The sequence below is a fragment of the Octodon degus genome, unplaced genomic scaffold, assembly GCF_000260255.1.
Source record: "Octodon degus isolate 3935 unplaced genomic scaffold, OctDeg1.0 scaffold00014, whole genome shotgun sequence".
NCBI lineage: Eukaryota > Metazoa > Chordata > Mammalia > Rodentia > Octodontidae > Octodon > Octodon degus.
The window spans coordinates 1930458-1957551 of record NW_004524590.1 but is presented as its reverse complement, the minus strand read 5'-3'; the positions used below and the strand labels follow the sequence as shown (position 1 = coordinate 1957551).

The following is a 27094-nucleotide window of genomic DNA, read 5'->3' as shown; positions in this document are numbered from 1 at the left end:
CGGGAGCGAAGAGTCCAGCGCGGCGTGCTGTGCCCGGCAAGCGTGTGCTGGACGACCCGTGTGCTGGCGGCGTGGTGACACCGTCTCTGAAGCCGACCCAGGAATCGCCGAAGCACCAGCTGCGGTTTTGGACTGAGCTGAGTGAAAAGGAGAGGCTCATCTTTGAATTAGCTGCTTCTGTCATTTTTCTCAGGCTTTAAAAAAAAAAAAAACCCAGTGGTCGGTGTAGCCAAGTTACAGCATTTGGGGCTTGGCCAGTAAGACTTGGGAAATACTTCACTTTGTAGTGTAAATGAATCTAGAAGACAAACACTAACTTAGCTACTGGATTTTAAAAACGAGGACGGTTTATCTCGGTTTCTTTCTTCAGAAAAATATGGTGCCTTGTATGGAAAATTAGCTCGGTCTTAAGCAAGGAAAGGAATGGACTAAAAGAGAAATGTTGTGCCCCAGGAAGCGCGAGCTCCAGTACGGTGCATATCAGTGCTTGGAGAGGATGCTGCAAACTAGGGTAGGGATCATTACGTCGGCAGTTCCCGTATTTGATAGAAATGCTTTTCTGCGGTTCTCATTCCTGATACCCGCTTTTCCGAACATAGCCTGACCCTAACATGGTGTATACGTTTCATGTATAATTGTATTTGTTTTGGTTTAGTACGTAATTCTTAGCAATCTATTGCCAAAAAATGAGCGCATTATTCTGATGAGTCCAAAAAAAAAAAAACTGCATGTCTCGTCAGTAGCTACTAGAAAGTAAAGTGTATAGAATTTCAGATTCTATGCCAGTGGTTCTCATACTTGAGAACAGAATTACTTAAACAGCCACATCTCAGGTCATCCCATGCAGGACTTGGGGGGCAAGGATGGGGAGCAGGCTTCTGCCCGTCGTCGGTGCTCAGCCAGGCTGGGAAGCCCTGCGGCGGCGCTCACTGGCTTTCCACTGTGGCCCCGCTGACCAGTGCTGCTGCTTCCTGCACCTCGGCGCCCGCCCGAAGCCCTGCCAGGCGGGGACGCGCCTGGGGACCACCTACCTCGGGAGGCTGTTGGCTGTTCATTCCAGTCCCCTACCAGACTGTCTGCTGTAGTTCTGAATTTCTCCAGAATTTAAATTGCTACAGATTTTTAAATTCAACATATTTTTATGTTGAGGCTGTATTTCTTTATTTATTTTTTTGTGGAACCGGAGATTGAACTCAGGCCCTTGCACTTCCCAGGCAAGCGCTTATTCTACTGAGCTATCTCCCCAGCCCTTGAGGCTGTATTTCAAGATCTCAAAAATTCATTTTCCAGAATTTTCTCAATTCATTGTTTGAAAGTCTAGCATTTATACTTTGTAAAATTTTTTTATAAAATTCAAAGCACATCATCTTGTATTTTGTATTTTTAAATGCCATATATACACATAGTATTTAACAAATTTCTATTTTTTGCAAATGAATTCTCAAAATGTGATTTGATTATTGGCTTTCTGAGGTACTGTGTTTTCAAAAGTCTAAAATGTTAATAAAAAATAGTTCACCTGAATGAAAGTAGTATCTCTAAGAGAGTTTCTTCTCCAGCTCCCTTTTTAGCTTCTTAGAACTTGACTGTAATTTCTTTTGTACTAATGGAGGATAGGGAAAGAATATTCACAAATCTAAAACAATCCTGATCCTAACAGGGTTTATGGTAGGGACTAGTAGATGGCTTTTAAATTTCAAAGTTAAATGTAACTTAATTGGAATCTTTAGGTTTTAACAAAACCAGTGTGGGTGGCTGAAAAGTTTCTCCACAAAAATAACTTGGCTTTTCAGCTGTCATTTTCCCCAGTAATACAAGATTCTGTACGCTTGCCAGCTGTGCCAGCGGCCCCTCTCTACGCAGCCATGGAGCTGAACTCGCCAGATAAGCCTGCTCCAGGGCTAAACTGAAACTGGTGTTGTAATGAAGTGCCTCGGCACTGCCCTTGTAATAATAAAAGCTTTCTTATAAAAACAAAGTAAGGGTCAGCGTAGAAATTGGTTATCTCAGTTTTTAACTTTGTTAATCCAAATCAAACCGAATGTTACATTTACTTAGGGCGTTTGCCATAAAAAAGAACTTTTTGACTTACTAGATTACAACTATCCCCTTTTAAACACCATTTCCACAAAGTTAGTAGGAGACTATGTTTTGCAAAATTGAGGTGTTGTGCTCATTTCTTTTCAACCTGGTATGTGAAATGATTTAGTTACCGAAAGGGTATGTGTAGTTCAGGCTTATATCACCTTCCTCTCCTTACCAAGACAATTATCTAAAATGTGATTACTAAAATTGAAATTTCTCTCCAGATTGTAACTTTGCTGACTGTCAGAGTATGTCTGAAACTTTGAGACTTTTAAACTCCATTACAATAGTTTACAAGTATTCCTCATCTATAACAAATACTGTGCCTGAATGGCCAGGGGAATTTGTTGAAACTGTTACAATAGCGGACATGATTTAGCCATTGAGTCTTCCGTGAGAATCAGCAACACTTGCACATGCCTTCAGCAGATCAGATGCAGTGGCAAACGGGTTTTCTTAAGGCAAGCACTTCAGGACTAGATGGTGTCTGTTAATTCTTGCGTAAATCACATTCTGTATTCATACAAAAACAACTTAATGTTTTTTCTCTGACAAACTGTACATATAGAAACAAATTTCCAATTGGACATGAACTTGAGGTGCTCCATGTCTCGTGACACTTAAAAAAAAGATTCCAGCTTGTATCTTCACAAAACAACATGGGAGTCGGGCAAAGAGGGTGGACAGGACAAAAGGAGGTCAGCTACTCAGGGCAGCCGGTGGCAGTCTCTTTGTCTCGAAGACATCCTCAGGAGCCCCAGGGACACAGCTGTCCCAGAGTTCAGAGCTCCAGTGGTGCACGCTTCCTTGTGTTCGCTTGTGAAGTCCACAGGAAGTTCTGAAATACTGTCCAGTGGGGCAAAAAGGTACTCGCCCCACTTCTACCGACCCCGTCCACCACCCCTCGAAGTGCCTCGCCTTGGTGGACCAGAGTTCATGTTACTCCCTCTACCCCAGTTACTGCCACTCCGGCCCCCTCGGGAAGTGGTGCTACTGCCTGGAGGGCCCCCAAAAGGTTCATCTCTGTGGTATCCATCATGGTGTTCTCCATCCAAGGAGCTGGAACGCCCGGATTTTGGCACTCTCTGGGATGGTCCTGGGCCTCCTCGGCCTGAAATAAAAGATTTCACAATTGTATCAGATTGTCAGTAATTCCTGGCATAAGCTTCCACTCCTTGGTAAAGTGGATCATTTTGGGGGAGTCCCTGAGGAGATCAGCAATGGCATTTTGAGCACTACAAGGTGTACCTCTGCCCCTGGCTCCCATCACCTCATTGCCATCTTGGCCTGAAGTTCTGGGCATCAACTAGACCACTCCCCACAGCTGTGTGAAAGACAATAGAAAGCCAAGAGAAGCACAGTGCACTCTGGGGAGACAGAGTCACAGGGCCCGCACGCACACTGTGCAAAACATCCCTTCACTCTCCTACACCACCAGAAAAGGTTGAAGGAATGTTTCAAAAGCACTGACCTGAAAGCAGCTGGGATATACAAACTACTGTTGATGCGAAGGACAAGCGCTCCAGTAGGATTGATGTTTACTGTGATTAAGTGTGCCCTTTGGCTTCTTTTCACATAGTTCAGTGAAATAGTTCTTGAAAAACAGCACAAAAACAAAACCTGGCTTTCAGAATTACTTCTCTCAGGCATGGCTTGTTTCAGAACTGGGCAATGTTAAGGTATTATTAAAATTCTATCTTTTAAAAAACTATCTCATGAAATGACAGGATTTGGTCACGTCTCCCATAATGTGTTCTTAGAACAATATGCCACCTTCATTTTGCTTAGATTTTTTGAGTGGAAGTTGGATCTAGGTAAGAGGCTGGGAAACAAGCCAAACACCTTGGCTTCTTTTCTTATAAAACAGCTTGGGCCAGCCTGAGAGGGCCTGGGGCAGTCAGATCCACACTAGAATGTCTGCTCACACAGCAAACATATCTGTGATCAGGGAACGACAATGGGTGTCCCAAATGCCTACAAAGTCATCCAAAGTCACAGCATACTGAAAGTATGTTTGCCTGGGAGAGATGTACTGGGGATTCATGAGTTTCTGAGTTTTGCTCTGAAAAGAACCAAAAGGCAGCAATGGCTAAGGGAAGGACTGCAAATACAGGATGAATGAATGCAGGAGCAGGATGCACCTGAACCTATCACATGCCACACTACCCAGCTAACATAAGGCCAGACTTAAAAGTCCATTCAGGGGCTGCCACATACTAGCTAGAAGTCAGTGCCAACTTTAATAAAACAAAGATCAAGAGTTTCAAGTTGTAGGGATTATCTACTCTCTCCCAGGGAATGCCCCTGGCATGTCATGTTCCCCAAAGGCTTGTAGGCAAAGCAGTATTCCTTCAGCCCAGGATGAAAAGAGCAACAACAGATGAGGATAATGCTTCTCCTCCACTGAGGACATCCTCAAGGGCTGTGAGTAGTCATTACTGGAGGCCACAACTGCCAGTCAGATCAGGAATCCCCAGAGAGCAAGCCTGGCAGAGGGCCACAGTCCTTTTGCAAAAACATGGGAGTGGGAACCCTGAGATTCCTGAAGCTGCTGTACAGTGTGCGGCTGGGCTTGTAGTCACTGGGTGCTAGTAGTAGTGTGGACCCAAACAAAGCACATGCACACAATCAGCAGCACATAGCTCTACAGAGCCCACACCCTAGGAGGTGGAACATGCAACAGACACTGGCGAGGCCCCCACAGCTCCTGCAACGCTGGAGCCCAGTGGCCTGCTCATACCTTTGCCTCCTCGCTCCTCAGAAGGGCCCCCAGGCGCCTCTATCTCCCTGTGCTCAGAAGTGCCTGGCCCATCATGCCAGGGGCGCTTTCGGGGTGGCAGAGATGCCATGTCCATGCCCTGGAGGGAAGAAGAGCGCTCTCTGCTTGCTGGGGAATGACCATCGTGAGGGGGATGATCGGGGCGAGGAGCATCTCGGAAATGTTCATGGCCTGGCCCTGAAAGGAGAACCGAGATCCATGAGGCTAAGTATCTGGTAACATTAGTACAGCAAAGTGTAACAGCCAAAAGCAGGTGGAATGAGGCCACTGAGAGCCACCTTCATTCGAGCAGAAAACATCTGCTGAATATGCCAGATATGTACGAGTCATACTGTGGATGCTAAAAAAAGGCCAAGATTAGAAATGAATGTACCTGCAAGAGGAAGAGGAGGTACATTTAGCCCACAGAACTAGTTGTCTCAGATGTCCTTAAAGTCTTAAGTTATTGAGAACCCCAAAGAGATTCCATTGATGAAATTTACATCTATTATGATTTATGGCATTAGCAATTTAGGCAAATAATTTTTATTTTATTTATTTATTCAGTTATTCACTTTGTATTTTAGTGCAGGGTCTATAGGGTCTCACTACACAAATCGGACTTGTAGTGGTTCTATTTTCAGCTTCCCAAGCACTGGGATTACAGGTGCGCACCACCACACCCAGTCTCAATGGCCATCTCAGTGTGCCCTGGGGGCAGGGCCAGCAGCGCAAGCTGGGGATCAAACCTCTGACCTGCATCTGCCTAAGCAGGTGCTTTAATCTGCTGAGCTATCTGGCTGGCCCTTAGGCAAGTAATTTTAATTAATTTGTTTTCTAAAAATAAGACAATTCAGTGAAGAGTATATTATTTTATGTAGAAGAAATCCTTTTCCCGTCTGACTTAGGAGAAAAACGATTGTGTTTCATCAGCTGGGATCAGACACTGGGCAAAAAGTCAGAAAGACACCCAGCATCTGGAAATACAAGTCAGAAAATGCAAAGCCCCACAGGTTCCCGGGGCTCTACCTGTGAATGTGGGACTATTGTCACCTTCCCCACACAAGTGCTTCTCCTTCCTTACCTGGCTCTCGGTTTCCATCCCAGGAGTCCGGCTTCCGCCCTCCTTCGAAGCGAGGGAACTCATCAGGAGTGGGAAGTAAACCCTTCCTTCCTCCTACACAGCAGAGTGAATGACACTGACTCACAACCTGTTCACATGGGCTCGCAGCCACCCACCCTCCAGACCAGGCATCCTCTGCCCTGCTCACCCCTCGGGGTGCCACGACCTCGACCTCTGAGATCTCGACCTCGGGCTGCTTCATCAGAAGCATCAAAACTCTCCTCTGGGCCAAAGTCTTCAGGACCAGGAAAGCCATCCCTTCCTCTTGGAGGAGCACGGCCCTCATGCCTTGGGGGGGCTCCTCTTCGGAAGCTATAAAAGAAAAAAAAATAAATAAAATCAGTCAGTGTCCACTTCCTGGGATATCTGCATTTGTCAGTGTCAAGAAAACCTGACAGGTGGGGGAGACAGCTCAGCAGCACAGTACATGCCTAGCAAGCAAAGGTCCCAAGTTTGATTCCCAGTATCCACCCCCCACCAAAAAAAAAAAAAAAAGACAGGAGAGGCTAGGATACAATGTCCCTGGTAAATAAAGCATAATATAAAGCTATGTATTTATCAAAGTATCTATTCCACAGTCTTCATATCAGAGGCCAAGATAGGAAGGAAACATACAGAAAAGTGAAATTACTTTAAGTTGCTTTTTTGCTTTTAGGAATAATAATAGCAGTGAACACTTTTTGAGTGCTTAATATCATGTTCACCATATACTCTTTTTGTTTCGTTTCCTCCTTACCACTACCAGCTGAAGCTGGTGCTATTAACAACTCCATTCCAGTGAGGCCCAGAGAGCTGAATTCACTTCTTCAGGGACACTCATGAAGGATGGGCTGAGCTTTGAACTTGGACTTGATATTCTACCCAGGCTCTCTGTCATTGCTTTCTAATACTTTCATTAGCATCTACATTTCTATGATGACCTTTATTGCTTACACGGTCAGGAAAAGGGTGTTACAGGCCTTGTTTTGGGGTAGGTGCTCTACACCTGCCCTGCCCTGCCCACAGCCTCCTTGTAGAGTAGGCTTATGACAGCCATGAAACGCGTGCCTCTCTTGGACCCTGGCATGCATGCAGGTCACCTGGCTTGCAGCAGCCCACTCGCTGGCTGGCTGGTAACCCGTGTCCTGACTAGAGACCATATCCCTTCCTCAAAAGATTAGGGAATAGAAGGCTAAGCTCACTGGGAGTATTGCTAAAGCCGGGAGGTACCAAAGAAGCCCGTGCGGAAGCAGAGAGAGTGACCTGCAAGCAGAAAAGGGTATGAATGCACTCTGGAGAGGGCACCACAGACTGCCCTCACATGCGGCCCCTTTTGACCAGGCCTCTGCCCTTCCCCCAGCTTCCACAGCTTTCACACCAACCTTCCACTGTGAAGCTTTCACACCTTCAGGAAGGTCAGAACAGCACCATGAATACCTAGAGAACCTCCTCTCTTCACCATGTGCTTTATCTTTTCTCTATCCACCTACTTAAGAATCATTTTATAAACTGCCTGAAGACCACAAACATGATGCCGCACCATAGAATGCTTCAGTATGTTCCTTCTAAGAGCTAAGACTTTCTCTTACATAACCATTCTCCTACATAACCATTCATTCTCAGAATATAATATTTAATACCCAGGCCAACTGTCATTTCCCCAACTGTCCACCAAACATTCCCTCGAATGGATTGGGTGTTTGAGAATGGGTCTCTTCATGTAGCTCAGGTTGGCCTTGAGCTCACTATGTAGTCCAGGCTGGCTTTGAGCTCGAAGTTAGCCTTGCCTCAGGCTCCCCAGTGCTAAGATTACAGGCATGCATTACCACACCTGGCAGTTGTTTTTTGATTAAATTCATGACTATACATTGTTACCAAGCTGCTTCGTCGTGTGTTTGTGTGTGTGTGTGTGTGTGTGTGTGTGTGTGATTGAACTCAGGCCCTTGCACTTACCAGGCAAGCGCTTATTCTACTGGGCCATTTCCCCGGTCTCAGCTACGTCTTCTTAGTCTCTAATCACAGTCCCCCTACAAGTACTTGTCAGACAAGTGCAAGGTCCTAAGTCCAATTCCTAGTACCTAAAACAACAATCCCTCTTCTCTTTCTCCTGCAGTGTTTTGTCTTTTATGATATGGACATTAGGAAAGGAATGTTCAGATACTGTATATAGGCTGGTCCACAACTGAAATACACCTATTGCCAGGGTGAGCATCTGGGCAAGCACTGCCTAGTCCTCAGGACGCGTTTGTCTCCTTATTGATGACAGAAAGGTGCAGCTCCTCCTGGGCAGCTGGGAAGCAATCTGTGGATCACCCTGCCTCCTGTATCCTTTCCTCAAAGGACTAGCACACACTGCTTACCCTGGCCTACGTCAGCAGTGACACTTAGGGCTCACTGAGGTGTTCTAATTCCATCATGCCTCCCACGGTTGTCGTAGGACACTCTTCTGTGAAAGAAATCCTGGGTCCTCGTACATCTAGACAAATGTTCTACCACTGTACTACATTTCTAGCCCACTTTTAAATTTTAAGATACAATCTAAAGTTGCCTAGGTTGGCCCCAAACTTGAGACCCTCCTGCCTCAGCCTGCTGAGGGGCTGGCATTACAGGCACGAGCCTTTGTGCCCAGTTAGGTCTATTTTTAATAATCTTCTTGGTCCTTAGGTGACTTCACTGCATGCTTCCTGCTATGCTCTGGACACTAGCTGAACCAGTGAGCCAAGACCAGGGCAAAACTGGCCAAGAGGAGGCAGGTGGGCAGCACGAACTCAGTAGGAAGCAGTTTTCCTGACAGACAGCAGGACTCCTCTTCTGTTCAAGCATCACTGCATCACTGCCCCAAGTCCAGGGGGATGCAGAGAATCTAATTTCTCTCATTAGAAAATATCTCCTCTTATGAACTCTTTGTGCCCGCCCCCATACTGAAGCTCCAGTCCCGACTGTGACGCTATTTGGAGGCAGTTAGGGCTTTATGAGGGCATGAAGGAAGGCTCTGATGGCATTAGGACCCTTGTAAGAAGTACAGAGTGCCCTCCCCACCCTGCAGTGTGAGGGCAAAGGGGAGGCTGCAAGCCAGGGAGAAAGTCCTCGTCACAGAGGTCCAACCCTGCAGGACCTCAATCCAGACTCCTAGCCTCCGTCTGTGGAACTGTGATCTAGCGGCCCGAGCAGACTAACAGTACACCTTCTGAGCGACCGGTCCCTCTCCAACTCCTCTGCCATCTAACAGGTCCTTTACTGAGTAGCTACAGAGTACTGCCACTACTGCTGTAGCTCTGAGACAACAAGGAGTTGGCACGGCCCCTCTGAAACAGGCAATAAAGAATAAACAGCCTACCCTCTGTATCCACAGCTGTGGGGTCAACAAATCATGCATGGTAAACAATTTTTATTAACTGTGTCTGTTAACATGCAGGCCTTTTCTTGCCATTAGGTATGGTAAGTCATACGAAGATGACTGAAGTTGATGACAGAAAGTCATAGGTTTTTATAAAAGATTTGGGCATATGTGGGTTTTGCTATGTGTGGCGATCCAGAAACCAGTGCCCCTCATAAACCACTGTGCCAGCCACTGAAGCTGGGTGTGGTGGCCCATGTATGTAATCCCAATGCTGAAGACGCAGAAGGAGCACTACAAGTCTGAGCTGAGTAGTGAGACCTTGTATCAAATAAATAAATTATTTATTTATTTTTTGTATTTTAGGGAAGGGTCTACAGGGTGTTCAGGGTCTCACTACTAGAGTGGACTCGCAAATTGGACTGTTTACAGCCTCCCAAGAGGCACACCACCACACCTATTCTCAACTACTGTCTCAGCATGCCCCGGGGGTGGAGCTGGCAAGGCAGGCCTGGGGATAGAACCCCTGGCCCATGCGCCCACTTGCAGGCGCTTTAATCTGCTGAGCTATTTGGTTGGAATAAATAATAATTTTAAAGAATACTAATGGTCACCACATACTACTTATCATCAAGCAAGTTTCATTTCAGTGCAATAAACACTACACTACTAGGCAAGAGGACAGCTCTACCAGCGTAAGCCACTGCAAGCTGGGAATATTCTTGGCTGGGGAAGAATAAGCATCAAGCCTGGGAAAGCGGAGTATGCACAGCACCACTCAAGAACAGCAGGGCGGTGACAGCACAGGTTTAGGCTGTGGTATGTTACTGACATGAACTGACACCACAAAACATGAGATTCTGCACAAGATGTAGGGATTCAAGATATTCATGGAAGGTAGGCAGATGTCAGTCTCTTGTGCTGTTTCAAAGGCTATGTTTGGTCATCATTATGACCAGCCTTTAAGAACAGGGAACCCTTCATTTTTTAAAAAAAATTGCTCATGCCAGCTGATCTTGCTCCTCAATTAGTCTGGGTTAGGAGACCTGCTGGAGGGATGACTGAAATGTGACTGCACTAACCATCAGCAGACTCTGTCCACTAATGAGCTCACACCAGAGCGACCTATTGGGAGGTGTGGGCCTAGTTGAAGAAAGTGGGCCATGGAGACGTGGCCTTGGGGACTAGATCCTATCCATGGCCCCTTCCTCACATCACATGCTCTATCCAACCTGCTCTGTTGCCTGACTACCATGAGTTGAGGAACTTCCCTCCACCATGCCCTTCCTACCATGATGCTTCTGCTTTGGAACCAGAAACCATGAGCCACCTAAACCACCCCTCCCTTAAACTGTAGCAGTCACACATTTCATTCCAGCAGTAAGAAAGCTGACTAACATATACCCCAATAGCCAATTCTCTTAGCTCTTGCTATTTTACCCTCCCTGGCTACAATATCAGCCATTTTTTACAACCATATGCCTCAAAGGTGTGGACAACCAACCCAGTACCCCTGTACTGTACCACCTACTAGCAATAGTGGCAAGAAATGGGATGAGAAAATAAAGGAACAAATGCCTGAGGGGTAGTTCACTAAGAGTGTTAGACTCAGGGCCTGAAGCCCTACTCTTGAGACTAACAGCAAGACAAGGAAAGTAAAGATGAGGCTGATTATCTGATCTCTGTCCTGAGGACTCGCACCATTAACATCTAGCTCACAGATCTCTTGTACCCATCAAATGATGTGACAGCATTAGGCACAGATTAAGTTATCATCGTTAATTACTAAATCTCACTCCAGATTACAGGTGTGGTGCTGCACAGATGCAATCCCAGCACTTCACAGCTGAGGCAGTAGTGTCCTGCAAGTTCAAGGTCAGCCTGAGCTGCATAATGTGACCATGACTCAAAACAAAACGTTTTAGCTATTCCTGTTTTTTTCTCCATGTGTCTTCTAATTCTTTTATGTTCCCAAGCAAAGTAAAAGTCTAAGCTTGATCTAAATTTAACAAGATTTCCAGTTCAAAGCCAGGGAGATAGCTTAGCAGCTTAAGCACCTGCCTGGGAAGTGCAAGGTCCTGAGCTTGATCCCTGGTACAAAAAAAAAAAAAAAAAAAAAAAAGATTTCCCATCAATCTGCTTTTATTAACTTCTTAGGTAATTACACATAAATCATATCTAATTCATGATCTTTTATTTCTACTTTAGACATTGTGCTCATATTTTACCATTAAATCATGGTGAACCTGGAAATTTCTCATCAGTTCCAAGACATCATCATCATGAACCAAAACACACACCAAAAAAGATTTCTAGGGGTACGGGGAGATGGCTCAGTAGGATAAGCGCTTGATGGGCAAACACCAGGATCTGAGTTCAATCCCCAGTTCCACAAAAAAAAAAAAAAAAAAAAAGATTTCTAAATTGAAAAAACAAAGCAAAAAACCCCATAAAGTATAACTCTGTTTAAAGACTAAATATATAACCTATAAAGGATAGGACCGATAATCAGTGTAGGAATCTTCTCTCCTCCCCAGCAAAATAGGAAAGAGGCCTTTAAGAAGAACACAAACAGCCCCAGGGGAGGCACAATGGAGCCACACAGTGCATATCCCACCTCTCTTCTCTGCGCCCTCGGAAACGTGGATCCTCAGGATCCCTGGGAAATCGTTCATCTCCAGGTCTGCGGCCTTCCCATGCCCCTGGAGGGCCTCGGGCTGCACCCCGACCATCTCCCTCACTGAATTCCCTGTGATCAGGAGGAAATGGAGGTCCAGGTCCCCCTCGTCTCCACTTCTCTTCCTGTGGCAAAGGTCCTCCTCGTCCTTCAAATTCACGTAACCGGTGACCAAAGCGTTTGTCGGGGTGGAAGTCCTCTGGTCTGCTGAAGTCATCAGGAAAGTCTGGATGAGGGCCCCGCCTATCAGGTGGACCCCTGCAGTCCTGGCCTCCTCGGAAAGGGCCCCTCTCAGGCCCGTGCTCTGGGCCACCACTTTGCTCAAGTCGTCTCTCTGACATGGGACCCAGGTGATGGTTGGGAGGGCCTCGGGAGTCACCTAAAGGAAAAAAAAAAATAATGTTACCATGGTTTCCAAGAGGCAGAAGTGCAGGCCTCTGTTCCATCTGTGTGTTTCAGAACACACTCTTCCTTAGAATGCTCTCTCCTGGGTTCTCAGTACACTTACACAGCAGATGTCCCTGGAGCATCATATCATGGGAAGACCAGGGCTCTGGGTGTGGGTTCCCAGCTTCCTTTTTTTTTTAAAGTATTTAGTACAGGGTCTACAGGGTCTCACTACACAGATTGGACTCGTAGTGATCCTCCTGTTTTCAGCCTCTCAAGCGCTGTGATTACAGGCACACACCACCACTTCCAGTCTCACAGTGCGCTCATGAGCCCTGGAGGCTGGGCCGGCCCAGCAGGCCAGGAGTGCCTTAGTTCACAGAGCTATCTATCTGGCCAGCCCTAGCTTCCTTACTAACTAACCTGATTCTTAATAAATTTCTAAGTAACTTGACCCCAGAGAAACTACTGATGCCAAAGGAAGTCAGCAGTGTCTGCATCCTCATATATTCTAGAAAAACACCTGTATCAGATTCCTGGTGTAAGAAATGGGCTTCCTTTCCTCGTTCCTTTGTAAATTCATCAGGGTCATGCATTTCCCAACCAGGAAAGCACCCTTATGGGACAGGAGGTGGCACACCAGGAATTCATTGCTGTTCTTGAGAAGACCATAGAGCCCAGACGAGGTGCCAGGTCTGTATTGTGCCACCTGTGCTGCTGTTCCTTTAACTCCTGGCTTGCTTAATGTCATCCCCTCACTCCCATGAAAGATCGTAACACACTCTTCTATGAAGTTTAAGGAACCAGGGGCCTTTAGCAATTGCCCAGTTTTCTTCCAAGTTTGTACAACACCTTTGCTGATCCTTTATAGGAATGGGGTGTCATCACCTTTCTTTGCAGGCTGCACTGGAATTCCACAAAATATTTTTTAGATTATTTGAATACATGTAATACACTCAAAGCACCCAGGCTAGGGTTATACCTTAGTGGTAGAACATGCAGAGCATGAACCAGGCCCTGTGTTTCATTCCCAGAACCACAAAAGAAAAGGGAATGGAGACTGAATAAAAGTGGAAGGAGGCCAGTGAAATCTGTGGTTATCGCCAGCCAACTCCGAATTCTGAAGGGATTGTTTTCTCCAGCTACTGAGCTATCTACTATGTCACTAGAAGTATATACCTGTCTTCTGCCAACATACAATTCAATTCAAACATTTTTAAAAAGGAGGTAGCTAAGGAACACTCTTGCTTCTAAAGCAACTAAGTTTTTAAATGAAACCCTTCCACGCCTTTCCCAGGTATCCCTGGCAGTCCGACAACTCCTCCATGCATCATGGTCAGCCATAACTCTTACCTTTCCCGCATCTCTTCATTTCATGTCTGTTCCTGTCCCTTACCCACTTCAACTCTTCCTCACCATATGATATAGAGAAGCTTAGAAAGCTTAGTGCACACACATATAGGAATTACACAGAATCCCTTGTTCTCGTGAGTTTGTTGTCCCTTCTGTCTCCTCCCTTGCCTTTGCTGTAAAAACAGCCCCTTCTACATTTTTCTCTGCTCACCCACTTGGCAAACAAATATGCTAGATTCATTTGCCCCTAGCAAGCAGATCACTCAATTTTCCACATGTCCCTGCAGCTAAGGATTGATTTCCTGCTGCCTGAGCCTAATGAAACCACAGACACAGCTGACCTTGGACCTGAGGAATCCACACATGCTCCATTTGAGCTTACCCATGAACATTACTCCTCCCATTACCTCTATCTGTACAAAAGCACTGTGCTCTTCCAAAGAAAGGAACCCACCACTACAAAGTAGGAGCAATGTGGCCACCTAATTTGTAGGGGCAGCGGCAATGAAGGGGCAGCGTCAGCGGGTAATTCAGTAGAGAATGGCAGGGCCACTTCCTCAGCTCTCCCTTCTCCCTTTGGTCCCTGGGAGGAGAAAGAGGAGGAAGAGAGAGACAGAGAAAAGGGCAGAGAAAAAAGGGGAAAAGCAAAGAGGATAAGGTAACCAGTGGGGACAGACACGGGGTAGGAGAGGAAGAGAGCAACTCTCAGTTTGCTGATTGCAGTACTTTGTGGGTCAAAGACTTTTCTCCTTAGGGTTCCCAAAGCTCAGAGAAGGTCGTTGGTGCTCTCTTTATGTCCTTGCAGGCCACTGCCCTTCTTTCTGTGCTATCATTTCCATGCAATGAGACAGAAATAAGTGCTCTTCCTTTGACCGTACCTCTTTCCTCACATAAACTAAGGCAGCTTTAAATTTCCAAAGTCCTGGGACTGTAAAGGCTGACAAGGACTTTTCTTTCTTTTATTGAGACAGGACCACATTATGTATGTAGCGCAGGCTGGCCTTGCACGCACTAATGTGACCCAGACTAGCCTTGAACTCAAGGCCATCCTCCTGCCTCAGCCTTTCAAGTGCTGGGATTATAGGCATGGACAAAGACTTTCCTTACTCATCTGAAGTGAAGAAAAGGACCTAACATGTACCACACAGTGCTATGGGCTTCAGCAATCAAAAATGAAAGTTCAGTTCTGTGAAAATATAATCTCCACAGTCCAGACAAGCTGATTTGTGACTTCTCTCTAGGAAACTGTGTTGACAGAAGTACTCCGTCTCCTTCTGCATCTTCATCCACACTCTCAGCACCCTCTCTACTCTGGATCCAGCACCACACCAGCTTCCACATTCCTGCTCCAACTCTGCACACGTAATGCCAGAGTTCAACACTGCAGCTCAACCAAGGTCTCCAGTGCTTGGCCTGGCTCCCTTTTAGTTCCTGGGATTAATCCTTTGACGTCCAAATGCTCCCACTACTAAGTGCTGACAATTCTCTCTTCACTTTTGATACTATCAGTATGGAGCAACACATGTCAGTATATCCTTTCAAATAGTACACAACAATGTAGGCCCTAAAGAAGTTGATGTGACACAATTTGGGGGGGTCAAGTGAGTAAAAACAAAAATCAGTTGAAATCCTGACTCTTATATCCTGTCAGAAAAATGTAATCAGTAACAGCCTGCTGTTGCAACTGCTTCCCCTGAGCACAGAGCCACCTCTGCTCCCAGCAGGAAGAATAAGGCAGCTGGTACGACAATGCCAAGATCAAGTGAGGAGGACTCAGGTCCCTCACCAGCCTGGCTAAACGTATCCATAAAAATAGCACAGCACAAAGCCAGCACCCGCACAACTATGCCCTCATTTTCCCCGGAGTTCTCCAGACAGTATCAGTAAAACTATCGATTGACTGTAAAAGTACTCAACGTGGCACAATCCGTGCTCTATTCAGCAGAGCAGACACTCACCTTTACTGGGGCCAGGTCCTTGTCCGGGGTTTAGAGGGGGGATCCGGCCTTGTGCTCCCTGCTGCCCTAGGCCTGGGATCAGCGGTGGGGGGCCTGTACTCTGTCCTTCCTGAAAAAGATGATTCAGAAAGGGGATATGAAATCACAGTTAGTGTTTCATGAATAACAGTATAATGCAACAAGATAAAAATATGAGGTTGTCCTAAAGCTTCCAACACTAAATATTAACCTTATAATAAAATTGTCCCTAAAAATGGAGAAAAGGATACTTCTCTTGCCAGAGTAGAAGGGAAGGCCCTGTATTTTAAATCTGCTAACATTTTACTTAAAGACATATCTTTTCTTATAATGTCAAGCAAGAACTTCTAGAAGAAGAAAGTCTAGCAACTGTCCAGGACAGGTAAGCTCTGCCACCAAAGCCATGACAGGAAGTAGATGGTTCTCTCAAAGAAACACTAGGATTGGCTTTCCTATCTTGGGAGCACATGTGATAAGAAAGCAGCTGGTGCTGGCTTCCCCTTCACTTCCTCTGATCTCTGTCCTGCAAGGTCCCTTCCTAAGCAGCCTGCTGCTTCTGCCTGATATGTCACCCTACCCACCAGTCTGGACTCTCAGTTCCTGCAGCTCTATCTGATGTAAACCTATGGCTATCATCCTCATAATCCCAACTCCACCTTTCCCCTGGTCCCATCTGTGTTTTCATCTAGCTGGGTCTAAACTCTAAATTCTCACACTATCTAATGACTTTGGATCAGATATCTTGACAAGCAAATATATATCATTCCTTTTTACAAAAGATACATTTATTAGAATGACTAGACCTACTATGAGAATAGCAGTTTCAAAAATACCAATAATAAAGCTGCCTTCAGGTCTCAAACTAGCCACACAAAGAAGTGGCCTTACAGGAGGCACTTCTTGTGCCAAGGCAGCCCAGTACCAGTAATTTCCTTCCCTGCCCCTTTCAGCTCAGGACAGCCTTTCAACAGCTTTTGTATGGTTACTTACAGAGACCTGAAAACAACTTCACTACATTAAACCAATGCAGATAGCTGGTCTGGGAATTTGGTCTGGGAAAGACTTAGTCATATACATACATCAACTCCCCATGAAGAATGTAAGGTACTACAAACATATACTAATAAAAATTTAAAACTTAAAAATAAATAAATAAATAACTGGCCTGGTCAAAAAGAAGAAGTCGTATTTCAGCATCTATGAAATATGAACAAAAAGTAGTTCGCGAGACTAGAAATCCCTACACAGTGTCCAACCTTCAGATTCATTCTGTCAATTTCTACAGGTTAACTAAAAATTTAGGGTCATTATATTTTTCAAGCATAAAATCTACCATATGGATGAGAAATATTATTGAACTGTCAAAGAAAATGAGGCCTGGCCTCTTGAACCTGACATGTTCCTAATTTCAGTCAAATTGTCACAGCTTAAATTCATTATTTTTTTTATCCTACTAAATGAAAACTATTATTCATTATCATCAGGACAAAAAAAAGGCGAAGTAAATAAATATTATAGATACATAAGTAAAATATATAATGCTTCACACTGTAGGGCCATTTAGGACGGCAATTCTAGATTTTATTCTACACTTTTTTTTGAAATCAAATTGGTAGGACAGTTTCAATAATTAACACATTGCATACATTCTTCCTAGTGGTTAATTGCTGTACAAGATGCGGACATGATATCCTATTTATAAACACCATTAGAGCAAATCATTCTATTCATTAGGAGAATGTAACTATATATCTATCCTAACCACTTTGAATACACAGATACAAAATGGATATTCATCTGTATACCCTTTTTTTGTTAAGTTCCATTATTTGAATATTATAGGTGTGTAAACTCAGTAAAACATTTTAAAAGAGTCCAGTAGCCCATAATAGTATTGGGTCTTCTGCTTGACTGGCAATGTCAGTAATTGTTGACCTGAGTCCCTTACAGCTCAACATAACAGCATGGCTTTACTTCCTATATTTCATTTTTATACTTTTCTGCTGGATGGTTAAGACCAAGGTAAAGCAAGACCTATGCAACAAGAGTTGTAGCTTTTGGGTCTGATAAGATCAGTGAAATCCCCTCAGGATTTATCCTGAGATCCTGCATCTCAGATTGTAGAACCTTTGTCAGTGTCACCCATGCAGATGAGTCACGGCCATTGCTTGGCCAATGTGCTCTCTGTGAAAGCCTGAGAGAATGTTTTCTCTCCATGTGACTCTCCTTAGGCACACTCTACATCATCGATCTTTATTCTATATTCTGAAAAGTGCCAAATAAAAATCTGAAACTGAAACACCAACAAATTTTTCCTTGGTGGGACATTTGTAGCTCCTGAAAGACCTACTAAAGACTACCACCCAATTTATTCATTTAGGTAGTTCTTTTACTTCAGTAAACTTCAGATTACAAATTCTTAGTCACAACAGACTGCTTGCTACATACAGATCTGTAACAGCCCTTCTCCCAGATACCTGGACAACACGGGGAATTACCGTCACTCACTTTTGGGCCACAACTCGGTTCAGGGACAAAACCCAGTTGGTCATAGCCCAAGAATGCTCTTCCAGAATAAGAACTTCAGCAGTGCAGTGTGGAACAGAGCCAAACAATGTTAAATCCCTTCATGCTCATGAAATCTTTTTGTAATTCAACCTACAACACTCCAAACTCTCTCCACACTCTCTCCACACTGCTCAAGTTTGGTGCAGGAGTAATAAAACTAGTCCCCCAAAGCAGGACCAAGGAAATGTCTACAGAAACACTCCTTCTTGCTAAAGTCACCATTTGGAATGCTCAATTTTGGAATCACAAAGTCTCTAAAAGCATTCATTGAAATGAAAACTGCGAGGTACACAGTCCTATCTATAACTTGTGAGGTAAGTATCCTGTCGCATCCTCTTTAGAAGCAGGCTAACAGCCAAGTCAAAGGCAGGTTGGTTGCTGGCAGGGCAACAGGACACTAGGCTACAATGTCAAGGGCCCAGAAATGGAGGTACAACAGCCTGAGGCACCCACAACACATCAGGCCTCCTCCTCAGAGCCACAGTTCTCTTGGAGCCCTGGGACTAACATGAACTACATTCAATTATTTTCTGGAAGAACCTATAAGATTAATACTAGGATCTGTTAACAGTGGTAGAGCCAGATTCTTGTCTCACCCATTTCTTCTTCAGCCAAGATGTTATCTTACATCACCATTACCACTCAAAAAATGCTTTTCACAGTTCTAGCAGCAGCACTTCAGCACAAAGCATGTTTTCCCAATGTGTTAATGCATACAAGTTAGAAATAATACCTGACTGAAGGGGGCCCGGGGCCCATCACCTAACAGGGGTGTTTTCTGCTGCTGGAATGGTATTGGCCCTTGAGATGGATGAGGCCCTCTTGCTGGATTCTGCTGTCCCTGAGGTCCAGGAGGTCCTTGCATGCCACCCTGGGGTGGAGGTCCCAAAGACCCCTGGGGCGGCCCCTGCTGACCCTGTGAGCCTGGAGGCCCTCGCAGTTCCTGGGGAGGGCCAAGCATTGATCCTTGGGGTGGAGGCCCCTGCATGCCCCGCATCTCCTGAGGACCTCTCATTTCTTGAGGGCCATGTCCCAGCAGTCCACTTGGAGGATGAGGCCCTCTCATTTCTTGAGGTGGATGGCCCATCATCATCCCTTGGGGAGCAGGACCCTGATTCTCCCGAGGACCTGGAGGTCCCTGCATTCCTCTTGGATTCAATCCCATCAGAGGTCCCTGAGACACAGGACCTTGGATCCCTTGAGAGCCTGGCCCTCCTTGGATCCCATGAGGATGAGGAGGTCCTTGCATTCCTCTGGGACCAGGTGGTCCTTGAATACCTTGAGTTCCAGGAGGCCCCTGTGGGCCCAAGTGGCCCTGAGGACCAGGTGGGCCTTGGGGGCCTAGGTGACCTTGTGGGCCAGGTGGACCTTGAGGACCCATATGACCTTGAGGACCAGAACTACCTTGTGGTCCAGGTGGCCCTTGAGGTCCCAAAGGACCATGAGGTCCAGGATGCCTCTGCATTCCTTGGGGTCCATGCATGTCCTGAGGCCGAGGCAGCCCCTGGGGCGGGCCCTGTGGCCCTTGTGGTCCCATAAATCCTTGTGGTCCTCCAGCCCCCTGATGCAGTGGAGGACCTTGTGGTCCCATTTGTCCCTGAGGCCCTGGAGGTCTGAATTGTCCCTGTGGACCAGGAGGCCCCATCTGAGCCATGTTCATAGGCATCTGCTGAGATGGATGGGGCTGTTGAAAACCTTGAGGAATCTGAGACATTGGGCCTTGTCCTGGAAAGGGTTGAGGTCCAAGGAGAGGGGTGCCAGATGAGGAAGGAGGCTGAATCTGCTCGGCCTGTTTCTGCGCAAGTCTTTCAATTTTAAGTTGCTGTAATAAAAGAAGAAAAGTATGCTGAATAAAAAGCTGGAGCCCTCAGTCACGACAATATTGCTGTCACATATCTCATCAGGGGAGCTGCTCAACCTCTTAACAGTCAAAATTAACTACTGTCCACTCATCATGCAAACATCCGAAGGGTGCTCCTGACCATTAAAGTGCAGCCAGACTCCTTCACACAGATTCCTCTAGTCTGGGAAAATGGCAAGAAGATTATTCACATCTTGTAGGGGGAAAGCCCAATCATGACAGTATTTTATCATTCTGGTAGCTATCACAGATAGAAAAAAACCAGAAACAAGCTATTTATTCTATTAGCTAACAGAAAAATTCTTCTTCCTAGTGATAAATGCATCAAAATTAAAACTAGCTTGGCATTGGCTTTTCTACTGAAAGTGTATATTAGTGTACACACACAATGCTCCATTGATCTGGTTGTAGAAGTGCAAGAACTAGGCTTCACCTAGAAACTAGCTGATACCACAGGGACAGGACTTTCACATGCTCAAAAGAGTATAATAAAAGCATCATCACTATGTCCTGAGACCAGCTTCCATGCCTCCATCCCTCCCCAGCTCCACACACACCTCCAGAAGCTGTGGGTTCGTGTACTGCAATGTGGCCATTTCTTGTTCAATTTCTGCTTGGGTTTTTTTCTTCTCTTCCAATTTAATGTCCTCTTTTCTGTCATTCAGTACTTCATTTGGAGCAGGAATTGGAACTTTGTTTTGCATCCAAGCCTTAGAAAAGAATATTAAAATATACCCTACTATAAAACATGCGTTTATTTTGTACTAAAAATATCACTGTACTTGTTTTATACCATTTGTATACATGTGGTGATATTAATGCTGAATGGTAAAATTCAGGAATTAAAATTTGACTCCATAATTAAAAAAAAAAAAAAAAGACAAAATATACCCTAAATATAAAGATTACGATAGGAGGTCATTCTACAGTATCATCTGCTCAGTCTAAGTTGCTGAACTCGTAATGGCAATTCTTAATGACATGGGAATGGAGTGAGGCACATACATTACTAGACAGAAATTTCTACATGACAAAAACTACAAGGTATTGCATGTTATTAAGAATCCAGCAGCCAGGTATGGTGGCGCACGCCTGCAATCCCAGTGCTTGGGAGCCTGAAGCAGGAGGTCTGCCACAATTAATGGCCAGCCTAAACTACATACCAAGACCCTGTCTCAAACAGGAAGAGAAGGGTGAGGGGCGAGGGGAGGAGGGTCGAGGAGAGGAGAGAACAGAAAGAACAGAAGAGAACAGAGGAGAAAAGGAACATTTTGCTGGGTGTGAGTAGCATGACACCTACAGTTTCATCATTCAGGAAACTTGAGGCAGGAAGATTATCTGAGTTCAGGAATTTGAAATCAGCTTGGGCAACACAGTGAGAACCCCATTTCAAAAGATGTCACTACCATGGGGCATGCCTTTACTCCTAGCTAGTTGGGAGGCTGAGGCAGGAAGACTTAGTCTGAGGCAGTTCAGGCAATTTTCAATCCTATCTGAAAATAAACAGTTTTTTAAAAAAAAAAAAGGGCTGGGGATGTAGCTCAGTGCACAACAGTGAAGGGAGAGGGGAGGGAAGGGAAGAGGGAAAGAGAGAGGGGAAGGAGACAGGCAGGCCTTGTCAGCCTCGATAGCAGGGACACAACGTTGAGGGCACAAGTAAAGCAGAGGGGGCCAGGGAGATAGCTCAGTAGAATAGGCACTTGCCTGGCAAGTGCAAGGTCCTGAGGTCAATCCCCGGTACCTCAAAAAACAAAACAAAACAAAAAAACGCTTTGGTCCAGGGAGATAGCTCAGTTGAATAAGTGCTTGCCTGGCAAACACAGTGTCCTGAGTTCAATCCCCAGTACCCCCACACCAAAAAAAAAAAAAAAAAAAGATTTGGGTGGTAAAATTATGGGGCTGGGAAGATAGCTCTAAGTGCCTGCCTGGCAAGCACAGGGTCCTGAGTTCGATCCCCAGTACCACAAAAAAAAAAAAAAAAAAATCATGAAACACAAAGCAAAAGCCAGATATTCAACATTCTCTGTTCCATGTCTTTCTTCTTTCTCCTCTCACAACTTGCAGAGTAAGTAGGTGAGCAGGGAAGAGGATACAGAGTATTCATGGCAAATTCAACACAACTGCAAGGCAACAGACAGGTACCAGGCCAAAAAACACGAACATGAAAAGGCTGTGGAAGTGTAGAGTACGCAAGCAACTCCAATGCATGAGGCAAGCTGAGAGAACATTGGCCCAGGGAGCCTACTACGTGGTCTCTCAGCACGCCGACTGGTTACTCACCTGCTGGAACTGAGCAGGAATAGGCTTAGCATAAGGGACTTTTTTCTGAGGCACTTTTTTCTGATCTTTTTGCATCACTTCCTCCATTCCCCAGTCTAAGCCTGGTATCGTCATTTCAATTTCATTTGATTCATCTTTCCCTGAAGCCATAGAGAGAAGCAGTTAGCCCCTTCAGTGAAAAAAGTTGCACGAAATCTTTTGGAAGAATAGTTTTAAATATTAGGCCCTTTCACAAACATTTCTCAATCTAAATCATGCTGGCATTTCAACCTAAAATTACAAAAATTTTATAAAAATGAAATTAGGTACATATGGTTTCTCTTACCCATCTGCTCTTGTTCCATAGCTAGTTTTAGTTGCTCTGGTATCCCCATCCCGGGAATTACTGCCAGGCTATTAGGTTCAAGATCATCTACAAATAATAACATACTCATTGTTAGTATAAATTTTATCAAACTAGTGGCCAATAACATTAGCACTTTATAAAAATGTATCATGTCTTGGGTGATTTATAAATCAAAAGACTACAAAACTGAAATTAATTGTACATAACCTTCCCAATCCCTAACACCCTTTGGTGACAGAGTATGAGCACTCTATAGAAGGGCGAATGTCCAAGCCTTACCATACTCTACTCCATCTTCAGACATTCCAGGCAACAGGTTCAGATTATATCGATCTCGCATTTTATCACCTGGCCGGTTTCGAGTCCAGAATTTGCTGTCCAAACAAAAGTAATGGGAGAGGGAAAACATAGCTGCAGTGTTTTTCGGAGCAGTTATGGTACTCTTGGTAAACAAATTTTTACAATGCCATCTTTCTCAAAATGTAAACTGTGCAAATATTTTGTTTTTTAAAATCAGAAAGCAAAAATAAAATTGGATAAACATGTTAAATATTCAGCATTATTTTTGCAACATAAGTATTTGTAGACCTCTATAAAAATGCTTCTAAAAACAAGATGAAATATAATTCAGTACATCAATAAACGCAAATACATGTAGTATTTCCCACTACTCCATGAGTACAATAATTCCTTACAGCTTTTCACTAGAAAACTTACCTAGTATGGTCATTTGAGCCTGAGCAGAGAATATGTCCAAGAGGGTGCCAGGCCAGACTCCAGATCATCCCTTCATGGGCCATCTCCATCCCACCCACTTCCTTCTCAACCCTGCAACACCATAAAGAAGTTTATTTCTTTTAGCCTTAAGACAAAACTATTTACCCTCCCTTAAATCAGAGGGGCTGCATTTTCTATTCCAAGCTAAATTTATAAAACCTGCAGGCATATACTGATACAGAAAATACTAAAAGCTCAGAAAAAATGCAAACTTGTGTCATATTTGTTTGCTTCATGATGCTTGCCTCATGAAATACCCTCTTTACTGGACTTACCTGAATCAACAGAATGTGGCAAAGGCATGCTGCACGACCCAGAGACAAGGTCAGAGAAGATCACTTCCTACCTGAGTCTCTCGGCATAACCTTCCCTGAAAGTTCCCAATAGGGACCAGACAGCATGTTTAAAAAGCACATGCCACTGGGAGAAGCCATGCAAAGGTGCTCGCGTACATAATCCTCAGATAAGCCTAACCTTCAACTTTTCCCAGTCCCTGACTGGGAAATTTTCCTATTTCAGGCCTCAAACACAACACAGCAGAAATAAGCCATCTCTGCTGCGTCTTGTCCAAATTTCTCAAGCAGAATAAAATGCTTCTTTCATGCCACAGAAAAAATAATTGTGTGTTACTTCTCTTTAATGAGCTGGAGATCAAACCCAAGACCTTGCACGTACTAAGCGAGCACTTTATCACTGAACTATAATCCAGCCTTTTTTACATACCCAACATGCCAGAATAATAAAGAACCATCAGATCCTCCACTGGCAAACAATCCTTCGTGAACAGGATGCCAGGCCACAGCTGTAAAACAATAACACAGGCAAAGAAAATTACTTGTGTCCGAGAATGATGTATATAGTCAGTAGTCACCGGGAAAAGAAGCATTTCAAAGCCACTAACCTGTGGCTTCTTTCTTATGACCTCGGAACACTTGAAGCTCTTCTTTCAGGTTTCGGATGTCAAAAAGCTTACAGAGATGGTCACGTGATGCTGTGAGTAACCAATTGCCATTGAGGTTTAATTTTACTTCCATGACTGTATTTTTATGAGCATGACTAGAAATGAAACACCAAGAAAATAGTCAGAATTCAAAACAAGCATCTGTTGATATAATGACCATTTTGTTTAAGTGTGGTCTACAAATAATAAAGCAGGCACCATTATGGGACGATAATTAAAAATACAATTGGGGGCCGGAGAGATGGCTCAGTAGAATAAGCACTTGCCTGGCAAGCACAAGGGCCTGAGTTCAATCCCCAGTTCTGCCAAATAAATAAATAAATAAATAAATAAATAAATAAATAAATTAAATTAAATTAAATTAAATAAAAATACACTTGAAGAAAATAGATCAACAAAATGCCCACTACCTAAACATCACACTCACTATCCAGCAAAATAGTAAAGCTTCAATTGGACAGAAGTTTCATCTGAAGAGCAGGAGAAACACATTAAAGCCATGAAATATTCAATAAAGCTCATTAAACTTTTAAAAGGCTCCAAACACAGTGAGTGGTACATGCCTTTAATCTTAGCTACTTGGGAGGATTACACCCCAGTTCAAGGCCAGGTCTACCTGGCAAGACCCTGTCTCAAAATAAAATTTATCAGGGGGGTTGATGCCTGGGAATGTAGCTCAATACTCCCTGGGTTCAATAACCAGTATAAATAGATAAATAGTCCAGCAAGATAGCTCAGCAGACTAAGTGCCTGCTTAGGCAAGCACAGGGACCAGGGTTCAATCCCTGGCACCACACGCTGCACAGGCCCAGCCCCCAGGTATGCTGAGCCAGCCACCGGGACCACACATGGTGGCACATGTCTATAATTCTAGCACTGGGGAGGCTGAAAACAGTAGGATCACTACAAGTCCAAGCTGTGTAGTGAGACCCTGTACTAAATACATAAGTAGAAAATAAATATAGTATGTATGCATGTATGTATGTAGGTCAATGACATTCCTTTTACTAAACCAAAGAACTTGAACTAAAGACATGACATCCCAAGGCCCATGCAGAAGAAGTACCCAAGGGACACCATTCCCAAGGGACACCATCCCCAAGGGACACCATTCCCAAGGGACACCATTCCCAAGGGACACCATCCCCAAGGCATGTACGTGGCTGTGTCCATGGAGCTTTCCAGGGCAGCACTGCTCCAACCAATTCACATGGTGGGTAGTTCACTTCCCTATCCAACAGCTTGAGCAAAAGAACTGTGTATTCATGTAACTGTGTATTCCATGTTTACAAATAACTCAGAAACAAAAAACAAAAACCTGTATCATGCAGCTACATTTTAAGCAAGCACATAAGCCAAACACTGAAAACTGCCTCAAAAGTTGAAGGAAGCCTTCTCTATAAATAGATCAAAGAGAAGGCTAGGCTATGCCTAGTGAGAGGCACAGACATGAGCTCTGTACCATGCCAAAAGGTGTTCTCTTACTCTTTTGGGTCCTCCTTTCCAAGATGATGAAAAAAAGAAGGAACAACGGTGGTGCCAAAAAGGGCCGTGGTCACATGCAGCCTATCTGCTGCACGAACTGAGCCCAGTGCATACCCAAGGATAAGGCCATTAAGAAGTTTGTCATGTGGAACATAGTGGAGGCCACCGCCATCATGGACATTTCCAAAGCGAGTGTCTTTGACAGTTACATGCTTCCTAAGCTATATGTGAAGCTGCATTGCTGTGTGAGCTGTAGCATTCACAATAAAGTGGTCAGAAATCGATCTCATAAGCCTGCAAGGACTGAACTCTTCCACCCCGATTTAGACCTGCTGGTGCTGCCCCACGACCTCCACCAAAGCCCATGTAAGGGGAGCTGGGACTTAATGGGCTGAAGAAAACTCTTGAGAAAGAAATAATAAATTGAATATTATACTTAAAAAAGAAAAGGTATGTTCTCATGAGGAGAGACAAGACAGATAGTGACAACACTACCTGTGGCAGCTGAGCCAAATATCAAGCTTTATTTCACTACAAATTTAGGCAAAAGTCCTATTTAGTTAATATAATTTTATAGATCCAAATCCATCTTCTACCTAAATTACTTTCTTAAAAATACGCAGAAGAGGGGCTGGCGAGATGGCTCAGTGGTCTAAAGCACCTACTTGGAACAAGCCTTAGCAAACCACAGGGACCGTGGTTCAATCCCCCAGCACCACATGCCAGCCGGCCCCGCCCTCTGGTGGGCTGAGCTGGCCATACACACACACACACACACACACACACACACACACACACACACAATATAAATAATAAAATAAATAAATTTAAAAAAAAAATTAAAAAGGCAAAAAAAAAAAAGAAACAAAAAAACAAAGAAAATAAAAAAATAAAAAAAAATAAATAAATAAAAAGAAAAGCTTGTTTTGACCAGATTTTTCTTTCCTCCTTTCCACCCCTTGACATTCTTCAGGACGAGTGCTCGAACAGATGTGGACATTGGCGATCTGACTTGGGAGCAGAAGGAGAAAGTCTTGAGATTGCTCTTTGCAAAAATGAATGGCCTGGCCCCGAGGTAATTTCTTGTTGCCGCAGTGAAGTGCAAAGTTGTTGTCCAAGCTAGAAACCCAGAAACCATGAA

At 44.5% G+C, this 27094-nt stretch overlaps 1 protein-coding gene across 1 annotated transcript in view; it reads right to left on the bottom strand.

Annotated features, from left to right (window-relative positions):
• Positions 1–2562: 2562 nt before the first annotated feature.
• Positions 2563–27094, bottom strand: part of Wdr33 (WD repeat domain 33) — a gene marked incomplete at its 5' end in the record, with an annotated part of 72542 nt that continues 48010 nt past the window's right edge. The window contains 14 exons of the mRNA XM_012513623.2: positions 2563–3196; positions 4826–5041; positions 5928–6020; positions 6115–6278; positions 11900–12338; positions 15658–15766; positions 18977–20065; positions 20662–20814; positions 22385–22524; positions 22710–22796; positions 23010–23104; positions 23448–23558; positions 24231–24309; positions 24409–24563. Of these exons, the coding sequence (XP_012369077.2) occupies positions 2967–3196; positions 4826–5041; positions 5928–6020; positions 6115–6278; positions 11900–12338; positions 15658–15766; positions 18977–20065; positions 20662–20814; positions 22385–22524; positions 22710–22796; positions 23010–23104; positions 23448–23558; positions 24231–24309; positions 24409–24563 (3160 nt within the window). The remainder of the gene's footprint in view (positions 3197–4825; positions 5042–5927; positions 6021–6114; positions 6279–11899; positions 12339–15657; positions 15767–18976; positions 20066–20661; positions 20815–22384; positions 22525–22709; positions 22797–23009; positions 23105–23447; positions 23559–24230; positions 24310–24408; positions 24564–27094) is intronic.